The sequence below is a fragment of the Nyctereutes procyonoides genome, unplaced genomic scaffold, assembly GCF_905146905.1.
Source record: "Nyctereutes procyonoides isolate TBG_1078 unplaced genomic scaffold, NYPRO_anot_genome, whole genome shotgun sequence".
NCBI classification, from domain to species: domain Eukaryota; kingdom Metazoa; phylum Chordata; class Mammalia; order Carnivora; family Canidae; genus Nyctereutes; species Nyctereutes procyonoides.
Window position 1 is genome coordinate 1,906,616 of NW_026575021.1, and position 24,023 is coordinate 1,930,638.

The 24,023-nt window shown below is 34.4% G+C and overlaps 1 protein-coding gene across 8 annotated transcripts in view; it reads right to left on the reverse strand.

Annotated features, from left to right (window-relative positions):
- ADGRL3 (adhesion G protein-coupled receptor L3) overlaps nt 1-24,023 on the reverse strand; it is a 518,213-nt gene that overhangs the window by 336,786 nt on the left and 157,404 nt on the right. For all 8 annotated transcript variants that reach the window (XM_055340466.1, XM_055340441.1, XM_055340425.1 and 5 more), the window contains one exon: nt 2,238-2,347. In XM_055340466.1, coding sequence (XP_055196441.1) covers nt 2,238-2,347 — 110 coding nt within the window. The remainder of the gene's footprint in view (nt 1-2,237; nt 2,348-24,023) is intronic.

A 24,023-nucleotide genomic window follows, 5' to 3' on the forward strand; every position in this document is an offset into this window, starting at 1 on the left:
CCTGTGCTTTTTGTTAAGAAACCAGACTGTATTCTGACTCCAGACTTCCTGATCTCTGGTCGTTTATTCTACTAAACCAATCTACCTTTCAAATAACTCATTCACTATACTTTATTTCATGGTTTATACTTTTTTTGGTATATTTTTTTCTTTTAAAATCATGTTAAATTTACTGAGTTCTCAATTATGCAATACACTTTTAATTGAAACATACTGAAGATATTTAAACAAGCTCAATCATGCTATGCCATATAAAAGAAAGCAGAATGTAAACTGGCAAGTGGTTGCACCTAAGTTTATAATTCTTACTTAATAAAACAATCAAATAAATATTTTAATATAATGGACATACATCGAAGGCAATCCACAAATTTTAAGGATTATCAGAAACCTGTATATATAGGATATTCAGAAATCAAATTGTTCATCTCTGAAAACTTATGAGAAAGGAAAAGTGTGGTAAGCCATACTCCTTTTATGCAAAAGTTTATGCACAAATTCTTATTTATGTTGAAATGATTTCAGTAGATGATTTTTCAAAATAAGTTGGGCAGAGGATTTTGGAATAGATGTCCTCAAAGAAATTCTGAAGAAATACAGAAAATTGAAGAGACAGCTGTGAAATTCTTTAATATTTAAAAATCGTGAAAAAATCTAGCTTGGCATTTTCTTCTTCAGCTTTCATGTTTCATAAATATGATTGAAAGTTTCCTCAAACCGTTTAAAAATGAGGTATTACTTATTGGTAAATTTTTTTTATAAAATGCCTTTGGAAACAACTATCCCACATAATTCACAAAGATCTTATTATATAATCCAAATATAAGTGTCAGAGTTCCAAAAGGCAAATGTTATTTCTTTAAAATATCACTAATGAACAATAACTGCTCAGCAAGAGCTTTATATTTTCATAGAAGGTCCCTAGAGATAACAATGTATAGGAAGCATAACTTCAATTGAGATTTCAATAGAACCTATACAATTACGCTTTTTTTAATAACAAGGAAAATTAGCTTCTAAAACTTCATCAGATAAACTTTCTCTAATCAATCACACTATAGATAAAACAAAGATAAAATTTTCCCTTGATTGCTTTCATTATTATTTTAAAATTTCAATTCATTTCTTGCTAGCCAAATTACTATTATTGGATTATGCACTTTTACACCTTATGAGTAACGTGCTGCTTCTTTAAATAAGCAGAAGTGAGGCAAGCTTAGAACTATCTCTTAGAACAGCAAACTGGCTGATCCCTAGATACTTCACTTCAGAGATGTCAAAGGAAGTTGGAACCTGGGATTTATTCGTGACCCAGGGGTTTTACACTTTTGGGATGAACTGAATATCTAATATGAAATGCAGGATTTTCCTGAGTAATCTTCACTATGGAATCCCATGAATAATTAATAGATCAACAAATATTTTTAAGAAATGGTGATTCTTCCTCTGGGTAGAAAAGTTAGACAATTGTTCCAGTTTTGATTGTTTGATTCTTCATTATTCCTGAGGAAAAATATCTGTTGTTGGCATATACCATATCTGACATAAAAGTTGCAAAGACAAACTTTTGGAGGCTGTAAGAGATAAATTCTGAAGAGTGCTTTACTTCATGTAATTTTTGTATATTCATTTCAGTTTGTTCCTTCCTGATGAATATATTTCTCATAAACGAAATCTTGACAGCGCTTGTAGATTAGATATAATCACTTCTATCATATTCAAAATTTATCAATTTCTATACCACTATAAAAGTATGATTTACAATATTATATAATGTATATATATTATATACATATATGTACATATACATATGCACATATATACAATCATATAATGTATGATATATTATATATAATACTTATATAATATAATAATGTAAAAGTATATTATTCATTTTAACTTCCTGTTTGCTTGGACCTAGAGGGATGCAGTACAGGCATAATATTCATTTCAACTTTTTCTAAAAATTTTATATTCTTGCATTAAGAAAAGTTTTAGAATAAGTATTGATATGCAGAAATGTATAGTCAAAATGAATGCTATGGGATCGTGCAGGCAACATCTAATTATTCCAATGGTGGAAGGATATATGATCCCAAAAATTCAAATTATCAGTCTTTAAAAACATTATGTAAAAAAAGGTGATAATTCTTATGCTTTCAGAGAGAATACTTTGTCATTGCATGCAAAACAAAGCTTAATATCTTTTCACAAGATAAGTACAAGAATATACATACTGTAAGGGACACATTCATACTGCACTTCAAGGTATTTATAGGTTCCTGGACACGGGTCTGGAAAAACATCAGGACCTGCCACCACTGCACACTGCGTTCTGTTATTGCACCTGAAGTCAAAAGAAAAGAAGTGATAAATTTATGGGAAGTTAAATCATCATTAACATCAGTATTAATTTTATTTTGGTTCCTGTTACAAAGATTTACATAAGATTTTGGTCAGTTTAGAATTTTAGACTTATGAAGGAAATATCTGTAGTACACTTAAAAAAACTAGAAATAAAAGTCAATTTGTTTGGTTTAGTCATACTAACATTGAATATTTCAGTGAAAACAGTACGATTTTGAGTTATAAGTTAAATACTGCTTAAGGAACACTAATTTGTCCTTAGGATATTGGGCCAGTTAAGAAGGACTATTTGGTAGGAATCACTCACTACTATTATTAAAAAAATAAAACAAAATAAGAACACGGAGTTTTATAAAAAAAAGTCATAAAATAAATTAAGTGATTATCATGCCTTCCACTTTATTTTTTTATTTTTATTTTTTAATTTTTATTTATTTACGATAGTCACACAGAGAGAGACAGAGACATAGGCAGAGGGAGACGCAGGCTCCATGCACCGGGAGCCCGACGTGGGATTCGATCCTGGGTCTCCAGGATCGCGCCCTCGGCCAAAGGCAAGCGCTAAACCGCTGCGCCACCCAGGGATTCCCATGCCTTCCACTTTAAAGGTAGTAAAAATATGATGTGGAAAACCTCTTAGGCAAATGCAAAAACAATCAATAAAACTTATTTGAATATTAAAATATATCTAAAATTTAATTTATATAAATTAATATATTATTTATACCATAAGTAAACCGAATTTTAAGAACCAATTCTCATGTTCCTTGTTTCAGCCAAACAATTACACTAACCTCACAGACTGCTGTTCACAAATGCCAATATCCTATAATTTAAAATAACTTTAAATCTCCAAAGAGAATAATAAAAAACAACTACTGAAATAGAAAAATAAACTATGCATCTTTTGTGGCAACTGCGGTAAACAAATCTGGACTACCTAGATTTAAGCATGGATAAATATACATATAATGAAATTTATTCTTATTCTGAAAAAGACACCCAAGTTCAGAGGTGCTTTACTGAAGTAAATTTTACTCAGAAACCCTCTAGATTCAATAATTTATTGATACATAGATACTTCTTTAGGAAAAAACAATGTTTTTTTTCCAACTCTAATATTGTCAGTAAGCATATAGGATGAGAAACTCTATAGTTATCTTCTTTTTTTTTTTATCTTCTAATGTTTTTCTGTTCTTGTTTATTCATCTCAGAAATACAATACCTTATGGCTAGAATTTTCCATTAAACCTTCCTCTTGAAGAGATGCTTCATTCTGTGATATGACCTTACACTTCTGAATCCTTCCTTGATACTGGCAGGATAAGGAGCATGGAAGGCAGAGCTCAGTTTGATTTACTGTGAAAATGCTTTGTGTTTACTGGAGGATACCATTTAGTGGCCTTAATGAAGATTTTATTTAGTCCCTAAACTACAATTGATTCATTAGTGAATGCTGTAAGCTGAAAAAAATAGTCTGTGTGATGAGTCGAAGAGTATTAAATGCCAATATTCCATAGTGATCAGGCAATTTGGCATACAGTTAATCCTGAGGATCAACATGTCCCTAAAGTTCTCTTCTATGTCTGAGGATGATCATTAGACAACTGAATAATAACACCGATGTAAATGTGGCTGTTCTCACACATATGCTGCAAGTAGGCACCCTGCCATTTTAGTGTATTCAGACTTCCAAAAAATAGCAGCACTTCCCTTTTACAAAGAAACCTTTGAAGGAGATGTCACAAGTTAAAATACATGTTTCTTGACAGTCAAGACATACGATTTTCACACCATGTCTTTAAAAAACCCTCATAAATCTATCTCAGGTGTTTATAAAATGAGCAAAATAACTATAAAACGTATAGTCATTTCTGTAATTTGTTAAAGAAAATTATTATCAGGAATACGTTTGAAATAGAAATAATTAACAATAAATGAAATATACATCATGACATTTAGTTAAAATGTAACTATTCTGTAAAAGTGTGATCTGCAGTCATTAAGTCATGACAAATTTGAAATATATATATATTTATATGCATATATATATGCTATCTTTTCTGGTCTACTGCTGTTTTACACCATATTATCAACACTTTATTCTAATTACTACTAATTAGTACAGCTCAAATAATAAAATTCATTTGGAAGTTGTTTCTATTCTTGTAATATTCAGATATAGAAGGGCAACTAATACATCTTTTATTATTTAAACAATCAATGTTTTATATCAACAGATAGATTACTACTAATTTACAAGTAGGGCATAAAGGTTAAAATTTATAATTATGGAGGTGTTTGATGCACACAAAGTGGTCTTGAATCAGAAATTTTAAAAGGTTATGTTTGTATAAACTGGAATTAGAAAATAAAATATGAAACTATGCTAATCCACCTATCCACTTATCTATCTAGACATGTGCACCAGCTAGTTTGCATACTATGTATTTTAAGTTATAAAAATAGTATTTTTTTCATATATAAGAAAATTAAGTGATTATTTTCAGTAAACATTAGACACCTTTGTGAATCCCAAGTATCTTACTCAATGTTAACCAAAAATAAGTCAAATAAGCCTTCCAATTAATGGCATAGTATAGGTGAACAGGTATATAAACAATGCTTTAACAATAATATATTTGCAGTCATTACCATCATGGTTCAGCATCAAACAAGACTTTAAAACATTAACTTTGCAATATAATTCCCATATTTTATTAATAATTCCATATTAAATGTTCTTTAATTTAAGATTCTTAAAAATCAAGAGAAAGTTAATCTTGAGAATATTATTCTTGTCCCAGATAAATTATAATATTGATTGTTTGAGGGCTAACAACATTTCAATAACAGAAGTCTGATGGTTCTGTCTTCACTAGTTTAATGACTTCAGTTATTGTAAATAAAAATGAAATTACACTTTCGATGAAAGCTTATTGAAAAATGAACAAATTACTCAAGTACCTTTATATACTTTTATATTTATATCAAAGTTGTTAAATTCATTCTAAAATATTATACATGATAAATGTGAAATAAAATAATCACATTTTCTCGTTTGCTTTAAACTCAGATTTTTTTCATTGTTTACTTTTAATATAAACATGAATTTAAAAATGATTTTCAGGGACGCCTTGGTAGCTCAGCGGTTGAGCATCTGCCTTTGGTGCAGGGCGTGATCCCAGAGTCCCAGGATAGAGTTCCACATCGGGCTCCCTGCATGGAGCCTGCTTCTCCTCCCTCTTCCTATGTCTCTGCCTCTCTCTGTGTCTCTCATGAATAAATAAATAATCCTTATTAAAAACTAAAAATAGGACAGCCCGGGTGGCTCAGCAGTTTAGGCCACCTTCAGCCCAGGGCCTGATCCTGGAGACCAGGGATCCAGTCCCACATCGGGCTCCCTGCATGGAGCCTGCTTCTCCCTCTGCCTGTGCCTCCGCCTCTCTCTCTCACTCTCTGTGTCTGTCATGAATAAATAAATAAAATGTTAAAAAAAACACAATAAAGGACGAGAACAGATTGCAATAAGAGTCAAATGCAGTCTAATCCACTGCATAATCATAATCTTTTAAAAGTATTTTGGTTTATGTAGGTGATAAAAGTTTCAATATTTTTTTCATTAGAAACTTTGTACAATAAAAAAAAAAAAAGTCCACTCCAACAATAGACAGTTTTGAGGAGAAACAGATGAAGGGTTCAAAAGTTATACACTTCTAGTTATAAAATAATTAAGTCATGGAATGCAATGTACAGCCTGGTTGACTGTAGTTAACACTGTATTATACACTTGAAAGTTGCTAAGGGTAGATAGTAATGTAAAAGCAGGTGGCACTGTCCAAGACCAAATAGAATACTCGGAGATCTCTTGGTGTTTGACTTTTCATCTAAATAACACTGGAGCCAGTTATTTTCTTACTTCACAAAATTGATGTGCTTATGAAAATGCCTTAAAAAAAAAAAGTAAAATACCACATATATGCACAAGGTACACTTTTTGTTGTCATAGTTACCATTATCAATATTACCATTTATTTCAGGATAGGTTATTAATATTTCATTTCAAAACCCTGAGCCTTTAAGAGGAACTTTCCATACAAAAGAAACACACAAAAAAAGCACACAAATTCTTGGGGTGTAGACTAGAAATAAGAGAAAGTAAAGTCACATTTTAAAAAACCCAAACATTGTAAGCCAAGTCATTAGTTGTATGCAAACTACTTTACCTGGGACCTTAAGTCCAAAATTTATAGTAACAACGCCCTATATCTGTGTAACCCTTCAAACTTAGAAAGCATATCCACATATATCCTACTTGTCACTTCTTTTATGAGATGAATATTACTACCTCCAATTTCACAGAGGAAGGACTAGGTGTGAAGATGTTAAATGACTTTCAGACTCTCAGAAATCAAATGATAATCACTGGATTCCAGAACAGTGACCTGCAAAGCAATTTACTGCTGTCTTCTGAAATGTATGAATGTTCTTCATACATTTCATGGTCACTCTGGGAAACTGATTTAATTCACTCTGATAGGTTCTTAGGGGTTCTCTGATGATCTGATGAGATAGAGACCAGATGTAAAATATCCAAGTGACCCAGGATTCCCTCAGTCATAATGTGGATCCGGCATTCCAAGGATATTCTGAATTTAAATTAACATTATGCAACCAGGCCCCCTGAATCCAAATCGTTATGTAGCAATCGGAAAGATCAATCTCTGAGCATAGAAAGAACGAAAGATGAATGAATATTCAGACGTTTCCAAAAGAAAAAAAAAATCCTATTAATTCAACCCACATATAAGCCTTCAACTTACATCCAGTTGGCATCTACTGCAGGTTTATTTAATAAAGGTTATTCAGTATGTTGAACCCTATTGATTTTTAGCACTAATTTTAAAGTAATATTGTTTATTTTTTTAATGTCTTATGATGACTGCCGGGGAAGATACACATAATGATAGGACTGGTAATAGGATACAAAATCATTTGCTACTTATTTATTCATTCCAATATGGTTCAGAGCAGCATAGGAACAAAATTAGTTAAGTGTTATAACGAAAAAAATCATCTTTGAACAAAAAATTTCCTCTATTTGCCACAAACAGAAAACAGAATCCTGGGTCACTTAGATATTTTACACCTGATCTCTACCTCATCAGATCATCAGAGTGCCCCTAAGAACCCATCAGAGTGAATTAAATCAGCTCCCAGAGTGACCATAAAATGCATGGTCAGAACAGCATCTCAATAAATAATTAAAAAAAAAAAAAAACTACCATTATCCAGATAAAAATTAGCAGGTATTATTTCATGTTTGGTTACAAATATTTATAGTTTAGGCATATAAACATGATCCTTAACTATATTTTTTAAAACTTCTCATATACTACATTTATAAGGATGGTATTAGTTTGCTTTCCCACTCCAGTAATTCAACATGTTACCATTAAAATAATTTAAGTTTAATATTGTTGTGTTTATGTGCTGAGAGTCTAATTCACAGGGGTTTGCCATCAATAAACCCTTCAACCACATATTCTTTTTTTAAAAAAAATATTTTATTTATTTTTTCATGAGAAACACAGAGTGAGGCAGAGACATAGGCAGAGGGAGAAGCAGCCTCCTCGCAGGGAGCCCATGTGAGACTTGATCCCGGGACTCTGGGATCACGCCCTGAGCCAAACGCAGACACTCAACCTCTGAGCCACCCAGGTGTCCCAACCACAAATTCTTATTACACTCTAAAATCACCATGTACAAAAAAAATAAATAAATAAAAATAAAATAAAGTAAAATAAAATAAAATAAAGTAAAATAAAATAAAATAAAATAAAATAAAATAAAATAAAATAAAATAAATAAATAAAATAAAATCACCATATAGGAACAAGCCATTCCCAGGAATGCTAAGAAACTCTTCATGTGATGCTTCACCCATGTTAAGTGCTAAATATATAAAAGTCCTCTGAAAATCACTGCAATGACAATATATGAGAGTGTAAAAAAAAAAAAAAAAAGCAGGTGCTCTGTTTTCTGTTAGCAAAATTAGTCACATGAGTTTACATTAGTGGTTTGCAAGTGGCATGTATGTGAAGAAACACACATGTACTTATATGTCCAAGTATTTCATAGCATCTAATCAAAGACTAATCAGTTTTTGAATCATATAAGACACTATTCTCTGAGAGGAAAATGTTTTAAAAATACCTGTTTGTTTAAAAAAAAAAAAAGCACCACCATCATGATACTTTAATGTTTAAAATCTGAAAACAGTTTAGGTAATCAGAGTATCTGAAGTTTTTAACTTTTCATGATAAAATGTAGCAATATTAAAAATAAGCAGTATTTTGGGGCGCCTGAGTAGCTTAGTCAGTTAAACACCCAATCTCTCGTTCGGCTCAGGTCATGATCCCAGGGTCATAAAACTGAGCCCAGCATCAGGCCCCACACTCAGCATACAGTCTGCTTAGATACTCTCTCCCTCTGCCCTGCCCTGTCCCTCTCCCTCTCCTATAAATTAATTAATTGATTGATTAATTAAAATTTTAAAAGGCAATAATCTTTTCAGTCAATCAACAGAACAATTCTCATAGTTTCCTTATTTTTCACTGCTTGTCAATCAGAGGCCTACTGATCTGACATTCATTCTGGACTTATAAGCCTGGGAAGGAATATATATATATATTTCTTATATATATATAAGAAATCTAGAACTCAAATGATAAGTAGTTAACCAAAAATCAATCAATCACCATCATCATTAAGAACAAAACAAATTCAGAGGTGCCTGGGTGGTTTAGTCAGTTAAATGCCCAACTCTTCATGTTGGCTCAGGTTATGATCTCAGGGTTGTAGATCAAGTTCCGCCACAGGCTCCTCACTGGACATGGACCTGCTTAAGATTCTGTCTCCCTCTATTCCTCCCACCTCTAAAAAAAATTCATTTTTATATTGGAGGTATACACCCAAGTGTTTGCAAAGGAGTTAGGCAATGTTGCCTACTTTTAATTTAAGGGGCAATTTAAGAAGAGTAACAAAAGTGATGAGGTGTTTTCATTTTTGAGAAAATTTATTCTAAATCCTTTTTTTTTAAATTTATTTATGATAGAGAGAGAGAGAGAGAGAGGCAGAGACATAGGCAGAGGGAGAAGCAGGCTCCATTCACCGGGAGCCCGATGTGGGATTTGATCCTGGGTCTCCAGGATCGCGCCCTGGACCAAAGGCAGGCGCCAAACCGCTGCGCCACCCAGGGATCCCAATTTATTCTAAATCCTAAATTAAAAGTAATGTGAGATCTTATAGAACACATTGTGACAACATATGAAAACTGCATTCTGTGTTTCACCAGGTAACTGTCCACCTTGTCTTATTTCTCTACATTCTTTTACATGTAATTTCACAAATGTTCCTTCATATTAAAAAAAATGTAATTTGACACAAGCGAGTAAAGACATGACCAAATTGATTCCTGAGGAGTGCAGAAAACTAAGATGCTGTATTAGATGCTGCTTCTGGGACAAATTTAGAAGCTTAAAATGCAACTTATTCTCTTATGCAATATTTTCTAATGCAAATCTGTTCTCTTATAGGTCTGGAGATCAGAAATCCAAAATGAGTCTTTTACATGCCTAAAACCAAGGTGTTGGTAGGGTTGGTGCCAAGTGGAGGGTCTCCAGAGAATCTGTTTCCTTGATTTTTTCCACTTTCTAGAGGCTATCCCCTGATTCTTTGGCTTGGGTCCCACATCACATCACCTTTTCTCACTAACATGACATCACCTTCTTTTTCTTTGATCTTTTTGCTACCTTATAAGGACCCATGTGATTTCATGTAAGGCCTACGTCCACAATCCAGGATAATCTGCCTATCTCAAGAGCCTTAATCTCATCATTTATGTAAAATTGTTTTAGCCATATAAAGTAACATTCTTAAATTATAAAAATTAGGATGCCGATATCACTGGGGAACCATAATTCAGCCAACAGCCAGTATTTAATTAAAAAGACTTGAAAACTATCTCCTGAGGTGGTCACCTCCAAGAAGTCTAACATAATAAGATGCACGTCATTGCATTAGAGCATGGCTAAGATGTTTATAGTCTCCAAAATGTACAGTTTTATTTATTAAAAGAATGCATCCATTTACATATATTACCTACCAGTACAAATACATGTTTTCAGTATATGTTGGCTAAAAGACATTATATGTTATGTTTGCTTTGTTTGATCACCATGATGCATAAATCTTACTGCAATTGATGTGGGAAACTGAGCTATATTTACCTGACAAATAACATTAAACTTTTAAAGTATTTTATAGAGATTGGGATAAAGTTTCACCTTGGACCAATATAAGATCTTATAAAATATGAAATATCAAACATTAGGAAATTATTAATGAAAACTATTGATTCACATTAAATTAAATCAATGTTTCTGAGTTATTACACCAATAAACAAATAAAAATGACTATTGCATGTTTATGAGCTAAAATAATTTTGTTTTGACAAAATCCAATTTAAAACAATAATTCTCAAAAAAAAAATAAATAAATAAAACAGTAATTCTCTACTGCACTAAAAAGATACTACTTCCTTATGATCTAAACTTTTCCAGGGGCAACATAAAAAATAGAAACCTTTTCACATTTTATTCCTTACAGTTTAAATTTACAAATTTATGAACCTTTGAATTTTTTAAATTGACCTAATAATACTCTAGAATATAGAAATATGTTTGAAAATGAGGTAATCTTGCAAGGAAGTCCAATTTCCCAATATTCCACATATCTCTGGGTAATATTTGATAGAACAAATTATCATAATCATCAGTCAACATCCATAGAATATTTATGGAGCCCATTCCAAAAATAAAATGATTAGCTATGTCAGACACACAAGTACAATTCATAGAAGCGTACGTCCAAAATAAATGGGAATGTGCTTTTAAAATTAACATATTCATAAACATTGCTTGGAGAAACATTTCAGTCCTGAGTTCTGTACCAATGATTTCTAAGCTGTAATCTTCTAGTAGTTGAATGCTCTAACAATGGGAATGTTCTAACAATGTAAAATTATAAAGAAGCTTCTCATTTAAAAATAACTAGAATTGCATCTGTATTAGTTTATTGCCACCTACATATGGCAGCATTTCAGAGCTGAACATTCTTTACCTGCAACGTATGGTTAACCAAATAAATCAGTGTGTGTCTGCATTCATTATCTGAAAGTATAGCAAATAGAGGTATTGCTCATTTTCTCCTAAATAAAAAGGAGCAATATATTTTCTTAAAGATTTTATTTATTTATTCATGACAGACACAGAGAGAAGCCGAGACATAGGGAGGGAGAAGCAGGCTCCCTGCAGGGAGCCCAGTGCAGGACTCGATCCCTGGACCCCAGGATCCCACCCTCAGGGGAAGGCAGACACTCAACCGCTGAGCCACACAGGTGTTCCAAAAGAAGCAATATTTTATATGCATATATATTATATGCATGTTTTTCTTAAATGAAGAAAATGTCCACTTTACTGAGAGCTAGTGAGGATGTATCTATATCTATATCTGTATATCTATGTATATCCACGTATCTATTCTCCAGGATACTATGTTATTCTACTCTCTTTTTCTTTGTAAGTCCAAGGCATACTTACCTCATTATTCTTCCTCAAATCTTTGCAAGGCATTCTTTCCTTCTGTGAGCTACAAAAATGTCTTATCTGCATGACTGGGCTAATAGAAGGAATGTTACACTGAGCCATTTACTTAAATCTTTATTCCCCCTTTTCAGTATGTGGCATTTCTGAATCGAACTATTTATATGTGAGAAAAATAAAAATAAATAAAATTAAAACTTCAGAAAAACAATTGCAAAGAAAAAGGAATTTTACTAATACTGGATATTTAAGTCAGTTAACATGAAAGCCTATAAAAAGAATGAGATGAGCTGGGAAAAATGCCTTTGGCCTCCTCACATTTGCTTTTAATAAAATACTAAGCAAAAGCAAATGAAAACCTGTGTGCATGTGCACATGCCTGCATGCATACAGTATATACAACATTTATAGATTAAAAATAAGACTTCCAAAGCAGGAATACACAGCAGGGAGAAATGACATTTTCTGTCTAACTCTGTCCTCACACACAAATTTTTTAATAGTGCAGTACTAAAGGTTTTTTATTACATAAAAATACTTTTAGTTGTCTTCATTATTTGGAAGTATAGTGTAACAGACTTGGTACACAATAACTACGAAATAAAGCACGCATATGGCAGTGACTGAAGACCAATAATTCTCCTGGGTTCCTCTCAGGTTCCTCTCCTCGTAGACGTTTCATCTCTCACTTCTGGCACTAGGGCTTGTGAGACTGACTGTTATATTAATTCCAGTTATGACTTCAGATAGAGACACGTGTCAAGCATATATCCTACCTGTTTTGATTTATGGAATCACCAGAAAGCAATAAATATAAGAGAAATGCTATGACATTTCTTTGTATCAGAATGCTTTAGCTGGAAGAAAAAACAGCAAACATAAATAAAAGTGAATTAAAAATAAGGACTGCAGGGATCCCTGGGTGGCGCAGCGGTTTGGCGCTCTGCCTTTGGCCCAGGGCGCGATCCTGGAGACCCGGGATCGAATCCCACGTCGGGCTGCCGGTGCATGGAGCCTGCTTCTCCCTCTGCCTGTGTCTCTGCCTGTCTCTCTCTCTCTCTGTGTGTGTGACTATCATAAATAAATAAATAAATATTAAAAAAAAAAAAAATAAGGACTGCAACATCTCACACATTTAAAATTGGAAGACGGGTTTGTTAAAAGTTGATTCATTCAGAGATTTAACAAAGCCATGACCATAGTTTAAATTCTGTGAAATTCCCTTGAATTTTGTCATATGGCCCTAAGATAACCACTGCATCTTCAGTATTACACAGAAATAATATAATCCAGAGAGGTAAAGTCCATTCTTATATTTCATTTTAATAGGAAGAAGGTTCAACACCTGAGGCACTCAGCACAAAATCCTTAGAGAACATTGACCAAAAAGAGCCAATGCTTATGCCTATGTCACATTGCTGAAAATAATCGTGCAAGGGGAATGGCATCCACGTGACTGATTTTTCCCAGTGAAAGTTCACCATGATAGAAACAGAAAGTTACCCAGTCTCCTCAGAAGTAGCCCACTCTTACAGGAAAATGAATAAAACAGGATTATGCAGTGAGGAAGAGGGGAAGAGTGGTTAGAATATGGATCTATGGTAAGTGAGCAACAATTACTTTCATACCATTCCCTCAAGTTCCCTTCTTTAGTGAAAAAAGCTTCATATTTAAGAACATTTTAAAGTTGTAGTATAGTTACTAAAAGAGAAAGAAACATAAAAAGTTTTTTTTCCAAATTAAACACAGTATTTTACTTTGAAAGTATACAGTTTAAATATTTTAATGCATACAGTCTGGTTAAATACATTAAAATGCATCCCTACTAATGGGATGCTAGATGTAATTAAAAATGATGAGGCCAGAATTAGATACCAAAATCAGAGAAGACACCACAAAAAAAAAAAAAAAAAGAGAGAACTAGAGGCTAATATTTCTGATGAACATAGATGCAAAAATTCTCAATAAACTACTAGCAAACCAAATCCAACAAAACGTTAAAAAAGTTTCTCACCACAATCAAGTGGGATTTATTTCTGGGTTGCAAAGGTGGTTCAATATTCGCAGATCAACGTGGTACATCACATTAATAAAATAAAACATAAGAACCATATGACCATTTCAATAGTGCAGAAAAAGCATATGACAAAGTACAATTTGCAAACATGATAAAAATCCTCAAAAATTAGGTTTAGAGGGACTGTACCTCAACATAATAAGAGCCTTATACGAAAAATCCACAGCTACTATTATCCTCAATGGGGAAAAACTCAGAGTTTTCCCTCTTCAGTCAGGATCAAGATAGGGATGTCTGATCACTTATATTCAGCATAGTGGAAGTCTTGACAACAAACAGAAACAAAAGAAATCAAAATTGGCAAGGAAGAAGTAAAACTTTCACTATTTGCAGATGATACTATATATCAGAAACCTGAAAGACTCCACCAAAAAAGTGCTAGAACTGATAAACGAATTCAGTAAAGATGCAGGATATAAAATCAATGTACAGAAATCTGTTGCATTTCTATACACTAATAATAAAGCAGAAGAAAGAGAAATTAAGGAATCAATCCCATTTATAATCGCATCAAAAACAAAAAGACACCGACAAATAAACCAAACCAAAGAGGTGATAAATCTCTACTCTGACAATTATAAAATACTGAAAATTATAAAATACTGATGAAAGAAATAGAAGAAGATGCAAAGAAATGGAAAAACAATCTATCTTGTGGATTAGGAGAACGAATATTGTTAAAATGACTATATTACCCAAAGCAATCAATACTTTTAATGCAACTACTATCAAAACACCAAACGTATTTTTCACAGAGCTAGAGCAAACAATACTAACAAGTTCATGGACCCATAAAAGACCCTCCGAACTGCCAAAGCAATCTTGAAAAAGGAAAGCAAATCTGGAAGCATCAAAATTCTGGACTTCAAGATATATTACAAAGCTGTAATAATCAAAACAGTATGGTAATGGGAAAAAAAAGACATAGATCAATGAAAGAGAGTAGAAAACCCCAGAATAAGCCCACAATTACATGGCCAATTAATCTTTGACAGAGTAGTAAAGAATATCCAATGGGAAAAAGTCTCTGCAACAAGTGGTTTGGGGAAAACTGGACAGCAACATGCAAAAGAATGAAACTGGACCACTTATACACCATTGACAAAAATAAATTAAAAATGGATAAAAAACTTAAATGGGAGCTTTGAAACCATAAAAATGCTAGAGGAGAGCACAGGCAGCAACTTCTTTGACATTGGCTGTAGCAACATTTTTCTAAATAGGTCTTCTAAGGCAAGGAAAAAAGCAAAAATAAACTGTTGGGATTACATCAAATAAAAAGCTTCTCACAGCAAAGGAAACATTCAATAAAACAAAATGGCAACCTATGGAATGGGAGAAGACAATTGCAAATGACATATCTCATAAGGGATCAGTAACCAAAATATAAAAAGAACTGATGAAACTCAACACCCAAAAAACAAATAATCCAATTAAAAAACGGGCACAAGACATGAATAGACATTTTTCCAAAGACAACACAGAGATAGCCAACAAACCCATAAAAATATGCTCAAGATCACTCACCATCAGGGAAATGCAAATCAAAACCACAATGAGATATCAACTCACACCTGTCAGAATAGCTAACATAAACAATACAAGAAATGACAGGTTTTGGCAAGGATGTGGAGAAAAAGAAACACTCTTGCACTGCCAGTGAGAATGCAATCGGTGTAGCCACTCCAGAATACAGTATGGAGACTCCTTAAAAAGCTAAAAATAGAACTACCCTACGAACCAGGAATTGCACTACTTAGTATTTACACAAAGAATATAAAAATACTAATTCAAAGGGATACACGCACCTCAATGTCTATAGTAGCATTATCTACAATAGCTGAGATATGGAAATAGCCCCAGTGTCCATCAGTTGATGATGGGATAAAGAAGATGTGGTATATATACAATGGAATATTACTTAGCCAAAATAAGGAATGACACCTTGTCATTGCGATGTGTGATTGAAGCTATAGAGAGTATTATGCTAAAGGGAAATAAGTCAGTCAGAGAAAGACAAGTACCATATGATTTCACTCATATGTGGAACTTAACAAACAAATGAGCAAAATGAAATAAAAGAGAGAAACAGAGACAGAGAGAGACACACACACGTAAACCAAGAAACAGACTCTTAACTATTGAGAACAAACTGCTGGTTACCAGAGGGAGGGTGGGAGGGGGGTGAAGCAGGTGATGGGAATTAAGGAGGGCACTTGTCATAAGCACTAGCTGATGTATGACACTGTTGAGTCATGATATTGTACATCTGAAACTAGTATTACACTGTATATTAACTAACTGGACTTTAAATAAAAACTTAAAAAGATGAAGTAACTCTCCCTTTATTAGTTTGAGAAAAACCTCCTTAAAAAAAAAAAGAGAAACCTCCATAGTAAAATTTAAAATGAAAACATTAAAAATAGTTTTATAGCTGTGTGCATATATAAGCATAGAGAATAGCTCTGAAGGATTTGTAGCAACAGTGATTATCACTGAATTGTAGGATAACTGTGATTTTTCAGTCCTGAATACTTTTCCTCCTTTCTATTTTTATTTATTTATTTTTAAAGTAGGCTCCATGCCTTGCTTGGAGCCCAACATGGGCTCCAACTTATGACCCTGAAATCAAGACCTGAGCTGATCACTTTACCCACTGAGCCACCCAGGCGCCACATCTCCTTATTAAAATAGAGTGAACATTTGTCACTTCATGATCATTCCAAAGCACATTTAAAGAGAATAACTCTTTCAGGATTCTCCATGTTTGGATAGCCTTTAACCCTTTTAAAATTTTCCATAGTAACATCTACACAATGCAGCTCTCATAGAAGTTATTCTTTTCTAAATTTCCTCAATAGTTTTTTACTGCACATCTCTCTGTTTCAAAACACTGTATTTTTGATATTGAGATGAGATAAAGTCTTTTTCTTGAGAAAATGAACGGGTTTTAAGTCACCTTAAAATACTGGCACAATGGAAATCAACCCTGTCAAATATCCAGAAAGCTAGTACATATCTTTCACAACTGGATAAACTCTGCTATACTTTGTGAAAGGCCTTAAGGTGATAATAGTGTTATTAGCTGCTTCATCTTAGAATAATTGATGACAACTTATGACATTTTATTATGAAGACAGATAATGTCTTCAGGAGTGTTTCATATTTGTCAGTTTCAGAGTTGTAGAGCTATCCCATACCTTAAAGAAATATACTCAAGTAGGGTTATAATAAGCCAAACAATGAATTATCTGGGGGATATGCTCCATGATTTATGCAAGGTTGAGAAAGTCACCAACAATGGAAGGTTTGTGGTGAAAGAGAAAAGGGGAGAAAATCTGATATCACAACTACTTTAAAAGAGAATAAGCAACAGTTAGGTAAATATAATGTATTTATTTTCTTGGTTGTCACCTACAATCAAGTCTCCTGATATCTAATCATGACGTTTGGATCCAAGTTTTATGTATTTATTCCTCATTTAGACAATCTTAAGTATTTGCAGTTTATTTATTTATTTATTTATTTATTTATTTATTTATTTATTTATTTGCTTGTTGGTTTATTTATTTATTTTTAATTGAAAAAGTCTGTAATAAGGGGAGCCTGGGTGGCTCAGTCAGTTGAGCATCCAACTCTTGGTTTAGGCTAAGGTCATGTGTGGGTTGGGTGGGTGGTCATGAGATCCAGCCAGGTCAGGCTTCATAATCAGCAGGGAGTCGGCTGGAGATTCTCCTCTTCTATCTCTGCTTCTCCTGCCATCTACACATGCACTCTCTCTCATTCTCTAAATATAAATAAGTAAATCTTTAAAAAAGAGAAAGTCTAAGGAAAGTGATCGTTTTATCCTTACTATTGTTAAATGGATTTATATTATATTATTCACAATAGATTAGATATATATTTGGAAAATATGCAAAATATACCAAGTGTCTAGGTTATTGACAATGGTTTAAATATGAAATAATTTTAAGATACTTAAAAAGGTGAGATACCATAAGTGATATGGAAAGTGTCTAAGAATGATGCCTGGGTGACTCAGTGGTTGAGCATCTGCCTTCGGCTCACAGTGTGATCCCGGGATCCTGGATTGATTCCCACATCAGGCTCCCCACAAGGAGTCTGCTTATCCCATTGCCTGTGTCTCTGCCTCTCTCTCTCTCTCTCTCTCTCTCTCTCTGTGTCTTTCATGAATAAATAAATAAATCTTTATTAAAAAAAAAAAGAAAGTGTCCAAGAATTAAACTCAGAACCTACATTTGAACCCAGACTTTGTGAAAAACAACGCAAGATACATAGACTCTCAGGGCCTCAATTTCTGCATAATTCCAATTACAATCTGTGATCATTCTGAGGCTTAAAAGCAATAACATAGACAACACAACATAGAACATGAGATGGTGTAGGTACTCAATAAATGCTGGGTTATTAAATTGAGGATATATGACAATAATTAAAAATAGTAAGAATTAAACTATTGAAAACATTGTTAAAAAGTTTTCTAAAAAAAAAAAAAATCTCTCTCAGGTCATTCAAGTAAACAACCTCAAGGCAATCAAGTGAAGCATTCTACCTCCAAACTTCATGGTTTCACTTTGTGATCAACTAGTTTCAACTTAGAAATGTTATTAGTTCAGCAGGAAGAAGCCACTTAGTACTATGCTCCTCAGCATAGTTCTGAAGAAAGAGTTCTTCCTTCACACCAGATTGCTATTAACAAAAATTATTAATATATAGTGATCTTTATATCAGTATGCCATTACATTTTATTTGTGAACAGCTTCATTAAAATACTCTTGATTAACGGAGATGAAAATAGAAAACCATTGAGTTTGGAAGAATTGTGCTCCACTTTAAAATCATGTTCATCTCCAGGCACATAAAGTATGTTTGACATTACAAGGCTGTAGGTCTATCCCTGAAGCTACATAAGAATCAAGAAATATCTGTTGACTTTTAGTACTTAAGGGAATGGATTATATGTGGGTATAGTCAGAGAAAGTAAGATTAAAATTATACATATATATACTTGAAGATTCTGAATCAAAAGTCCATTTTCAATGTAATAGGTATGCAAGCAAACCACTTATCCTTCTGAGTTTTACTCTACTCCCATGTGAAACAGCTGTAACAGGGCTTCACCTCCCTACATGGAAGGTACTATAAAGTGGGGAACAGTGAGGGAAATGTAAATATTTTATAATTATAAGATATAGTAACTTCAGTAGAGGTCTCATTGATGCACACTTACACAGATAAAGAAAGGTAAAGCCTCTTGTATTTATGAAAAATATCATACTACTGAAGTCTGAAATTTTAGATTCCAGTAACTATAGCATAATACCTGGCATTTGATAAGGTGTCCGACAGATTCATTCAACAGTGCTTCCTGAATCTATTTCTTCTCCCTCCCACCCAACTTCCCATCAGCTCTGAGCCCTGTGTGTGCTCCACATCATCTCCAGGATCCCCTCCTAAGCAGCTTCACTACTGGTTCTGCAGTTCACTTTTTCTCACAATTTTTGCTCGATTTTAATGACCCTTCATTCATTTCCTCCAGGTTAAAAATGAAACATGACATATCAGGCTCTCCAAAAGTAGCCTCTACTAATTAAATTAAGCCGCTGGTGATTCTAGAATGGCAAATGCAAAATGTAAATACCTGAAAGTGAACCTATAAGCTCTAACTTCTTTCATTTGTATTTTATAGATAAGCAAGACGAAATTACGTAATTTCCCCAAGGCTGCACTAACAATAAGGACCCTGGGAAGAGAGCTAAATTCTCTTTGTTCCTGATTCAAGGTATTTCTACTTTTCACTTTGTAGCAATGGGAATATAAAAATCAGATTGTTAAGCATTATGTGACATGATCAATCCTTGTAATCTTTTGTGTTACAAGACTTATTTAAGTAGTGAGCAATAATCCATTCATTTAACTGACTGTAGTAAGGGCCTACTATGTGTCCTTTGCTTTAAGATAAAGATAGATGGGGGATTCCTGGGTGGCTCAACAGTTTAGCCCCTGCCTTTGGCCCAGGGCGTAATCCTGGATTCCCGGGATCAAGACCCGCGTCGGGCTCCCTGCATGGAGCCTGCTTTTCTGCTGTGTCTCTGCCTCTTGCTCTCTCTCTGTGTGTGTCTCTCATGAATAAATAAATAAAATCTTAAAAAAAAGACAGACAGACAGACAGAAAGAAAGAAAGAAAGAAAGAAAGAAAGAAAGAAAGAAAGAAACATGGGCATGCTCTATAGAGCCTGAAACTTATTATAAGAGATACACATCCCAACAGGTTATTAACATATGATGAATTCAGTGCAATGGTAGATGTATGTGTGCACAGGTATACCACAGTGACATAGGGTGACACAGAGTCACTGTTATGAGTTGAATTGTGTCCCTCAAAAAGATAGTTTTGGGCGCCTGGGGGATTCAGTCATTTAAGCATCTGACTCTTGATTTCAGCTCAGGTCATGATCTCAGGGTCATGAGATCTAGCCCTGTGTCAGGCTCCACACTGGGCATGAAGCCTAGTTAGGATTCTCTTTTTTCTCTCTCTCCCTTTGGGCCCCTCCCCATCACTCATACTCTCTCTTTGATAAAAAACAAAAGCAAAAACAGGAACAAAAGATATGTTTACGTGCTCCCCCCTCTAGTTAATCTCACAATGTGACCTAATCTGGAATTAGCCTTGCTGCAGATGTAAATAGGGAAGATGGGGTCTAGGCTGGAGTAGGGTAGATCCTTAATCCAATATGATAGTGACCTTCTAAGAAGAGGACACAGCTAGAGACACTCAGGAGGACCCAAAATTCTGACAAGGCAGAGTCTAGGCTGCTAGAGCTGCGAGGAGAACTGAAGACTGACTGCCACCACCAGAAGCCAGGAAGAGACAAGCAACGATTCTATCCAGAGTCTCAGAGGCAGCATATCCTGCTGATATTTCTGGCTTTCAGAACTGTGAGACAATATGTTTTGTTTTGTACATCACCTGGTTTGTGGCACATTGTTACAGCAGCCCTAGAAAACTAATACAGATACCCAACCTGGATAGAATAAAGGGTATTAGTACAGGTTTCCTAGAGGAGGTGACATGAGAATTGAGTGAGAAAAGATGATTAACAGTCGCATTGCTGAAATTAATGAGACCAGAAAAGGTATTTCAGGGACTCCTGGGTGGCTCAGCGGTTGAGTGTCTGCCTTCCGCTTAGGGTGTGATTCTGGGATCCTGGGATCGAGTCCTGCATCGGGCTCCCTGAGAGGAGACTGCTTCTCCCTCTGACTAGGTCTCTGCCTCTCTCTCTGCGTCTCTCATGGGTAAATAAACAAAATCTATTTTTTTTAATTTTATTTATTTATGATAGGCACACAGTGAGAGAGAGGGGGGCAGAGACACAGGCAGAGGGAGAAGCAGGCTCCATGCACCGGGAGCCCGACGTGGGATTCGATCCCGGGTCTCCAGGATCGCGCCCTGGGCCAAAGGCAGGCGCCAAACCGCTGCGCCACCCAGGGATCCCATAAACAAAATCTTTAAAAAGGTATTTCAGGCAACTAAAAAGAGAAAGGGAATTGAATGGCATGGTAACGTAGAGACCAAGAAGCTATTTGGTGCTCTTGGAGTAGAAGGCAAAGGCTGACAAGAGAGAGGTTATAAGGGTGACCAGAAGCTCAAATATTTTGTATAACGTGTATAAATGATGGTGGCTAACACCTCCTGATTGATTCTCTGTGTTCAGCACTTTATGTATATTTCTGTGCGGAGTACTTTATGTATGTTTCTGCATGTAATCTTTACAATTACCCCAATAGGACAATATATATGTGTAAGTGAGAAAACCTAGGCTTTGAGAAGTTATGTGATTTATGCAAAGGTTGTCTGGCTGGTTATTAAATGAATCTAGACGATCTATTTGGTTAAGTGGAATCACAGAATGCATTATAAGCAAGAAATTAATAAGCTTGCACTGCTTTTGATACAGGTTCATCTGTCATTTCCATAGAAAATCAATGGAAGCTATGGAGTATAGGCCTACATGCATAGGGATCTCATAACAGAGACAGAGAAAATGGGTGAATTAAAGAAATATTTAAGGTCATAAAATTAGAAGGTCTTGATTATTGGTAGGAATGTAAGGAATTGAAAGGAGGCAGGAATCAAGACTCTAGCTGTGGAAATTGAGTCGCTGGTGGTGCAACCCCACTAAGAGAACACACAAGGGGGCAGATGGTAGAGTAGATGTACATTAGGAAAACTCAATGAAATATTGGTTCTGTGTTGATATGTAGACAATAGGAGCTCTGAACGGCTGTTGATAAACTTCCAGTGTCCCTCAGCAAGAATTATTCCTTGGCTCTATTGTGCTATAATGTGACATAGTGGCAGATGGCAGCACTCTGTTAAACAGACTCCTGTCCCTTGCTCTTTAATGTTTATTGTTGTCCCCAAAGAGATTAAGATATAAACCTAAATCTCAGATGTCAAAATAAATAACTTAGGTATGCATACTTTGGTTTTCTGGTAGATAGCCTGAAATATTTAGCAATCCCCAATGCACCACACACACATTTCTATAATCAGATTTTTTTGTTGTTTGCGCTTTTTCCAAAGAAAAGAAACGTTTCCAAATTAGCCAGACTCCAGTTTCTCAGAAAAGCAATCACAAGAAAATGGTTTAAGTAGTCAGCTACAGAATTAAAAAAAAAAAAAAAAAAAAAAAGGGGGAGAGAGAGAGAGAGAAACTCGTTTGTTGAGTCTTGGTGTTAAATGGGAATTTTTACACTACATCTTAAAGAATTGAGTCTCTAGAGAGAACAATGCCTATGTGAATAAAATTCCCCTACTGTCAGGATATTGATTTGAGTTACCACAAGTTAGCAATATATTTTTGAACATATGCAATTATGAACAAACATTTATTTACCTAAGGCATATATACATGTCTGTAGCTTTAGCTCTTGAGAGTTATGAAGTTTGAGTGCTCTGCAGAGATGATAGACAGTCCCTAAAGGCAGGGAAGAAGGTGGCAGTTTCTTTCTGCAGCATTCCCTATGGTCTAATTATAGAGCCATACGATACTTGCGTCAGCTTGAGGGAAAGCCACTCTCTTGGCTTCTTAGCTGGAAGCAAGTTACATAAAAATGATGGAAAGAAAATGGAGAAGCCTAAAAGGAAAGCACAAGAATGGACAGGAGCAAAGGAGAAAAAAACAAACAAACACATATGCTTTTTATTGGTTACCACATTTCAAGCATGTTAATCTGCTTGATAAGTAAACACACTTTACAAATAAAAAGTATCAAAAGGATAGACATTTGGCAAGTGTATGCAAACTAAAGGATTTGTTTTCTGCTTTTACAAAGGGAAAAGAATACTGGAAGACTGCCATTAATAGCACGCCAACTTAGAAACCCAGTGGAAGTTTACCAAAGACAGGAGACAGAAGGGTATAAAAATTAAGTAGCAGCAACGGTAACCATATCCGAAATGTCTCAGTGCACATGAACAAGTAGTCAACTAGTCATTGTGACATTGCTCACTGGGTGAGAAGGTGGATAAAGCTAGATAATTTACTGTTGCAATTCTCTAAAAAGTCCACAGACTTTTCTTGACATCAGTACAGAACTACTCTAGGAAAGTAGTATACAACTACTACATCTCAATTTGCCCACATCTCCACAATGGTAAGGCAAAAATACAAAAAAACTTTTCATGACTTGTGTTTTACCTCGCAGCTGAAGAACTCATTTACAAGTCAACTGTAACATGCAGTTTACAAATTTAGATCCCAAAATTAAGGGATGTAAGTTTCAGTGAATATTTATTCTAATCTTCAAGGTCTTCTTGTGTTGACTGCATGCAGCAAATGAAAAACCGTGTACATGAGTACATTTTTTGTATGTTTCAACCAATTCA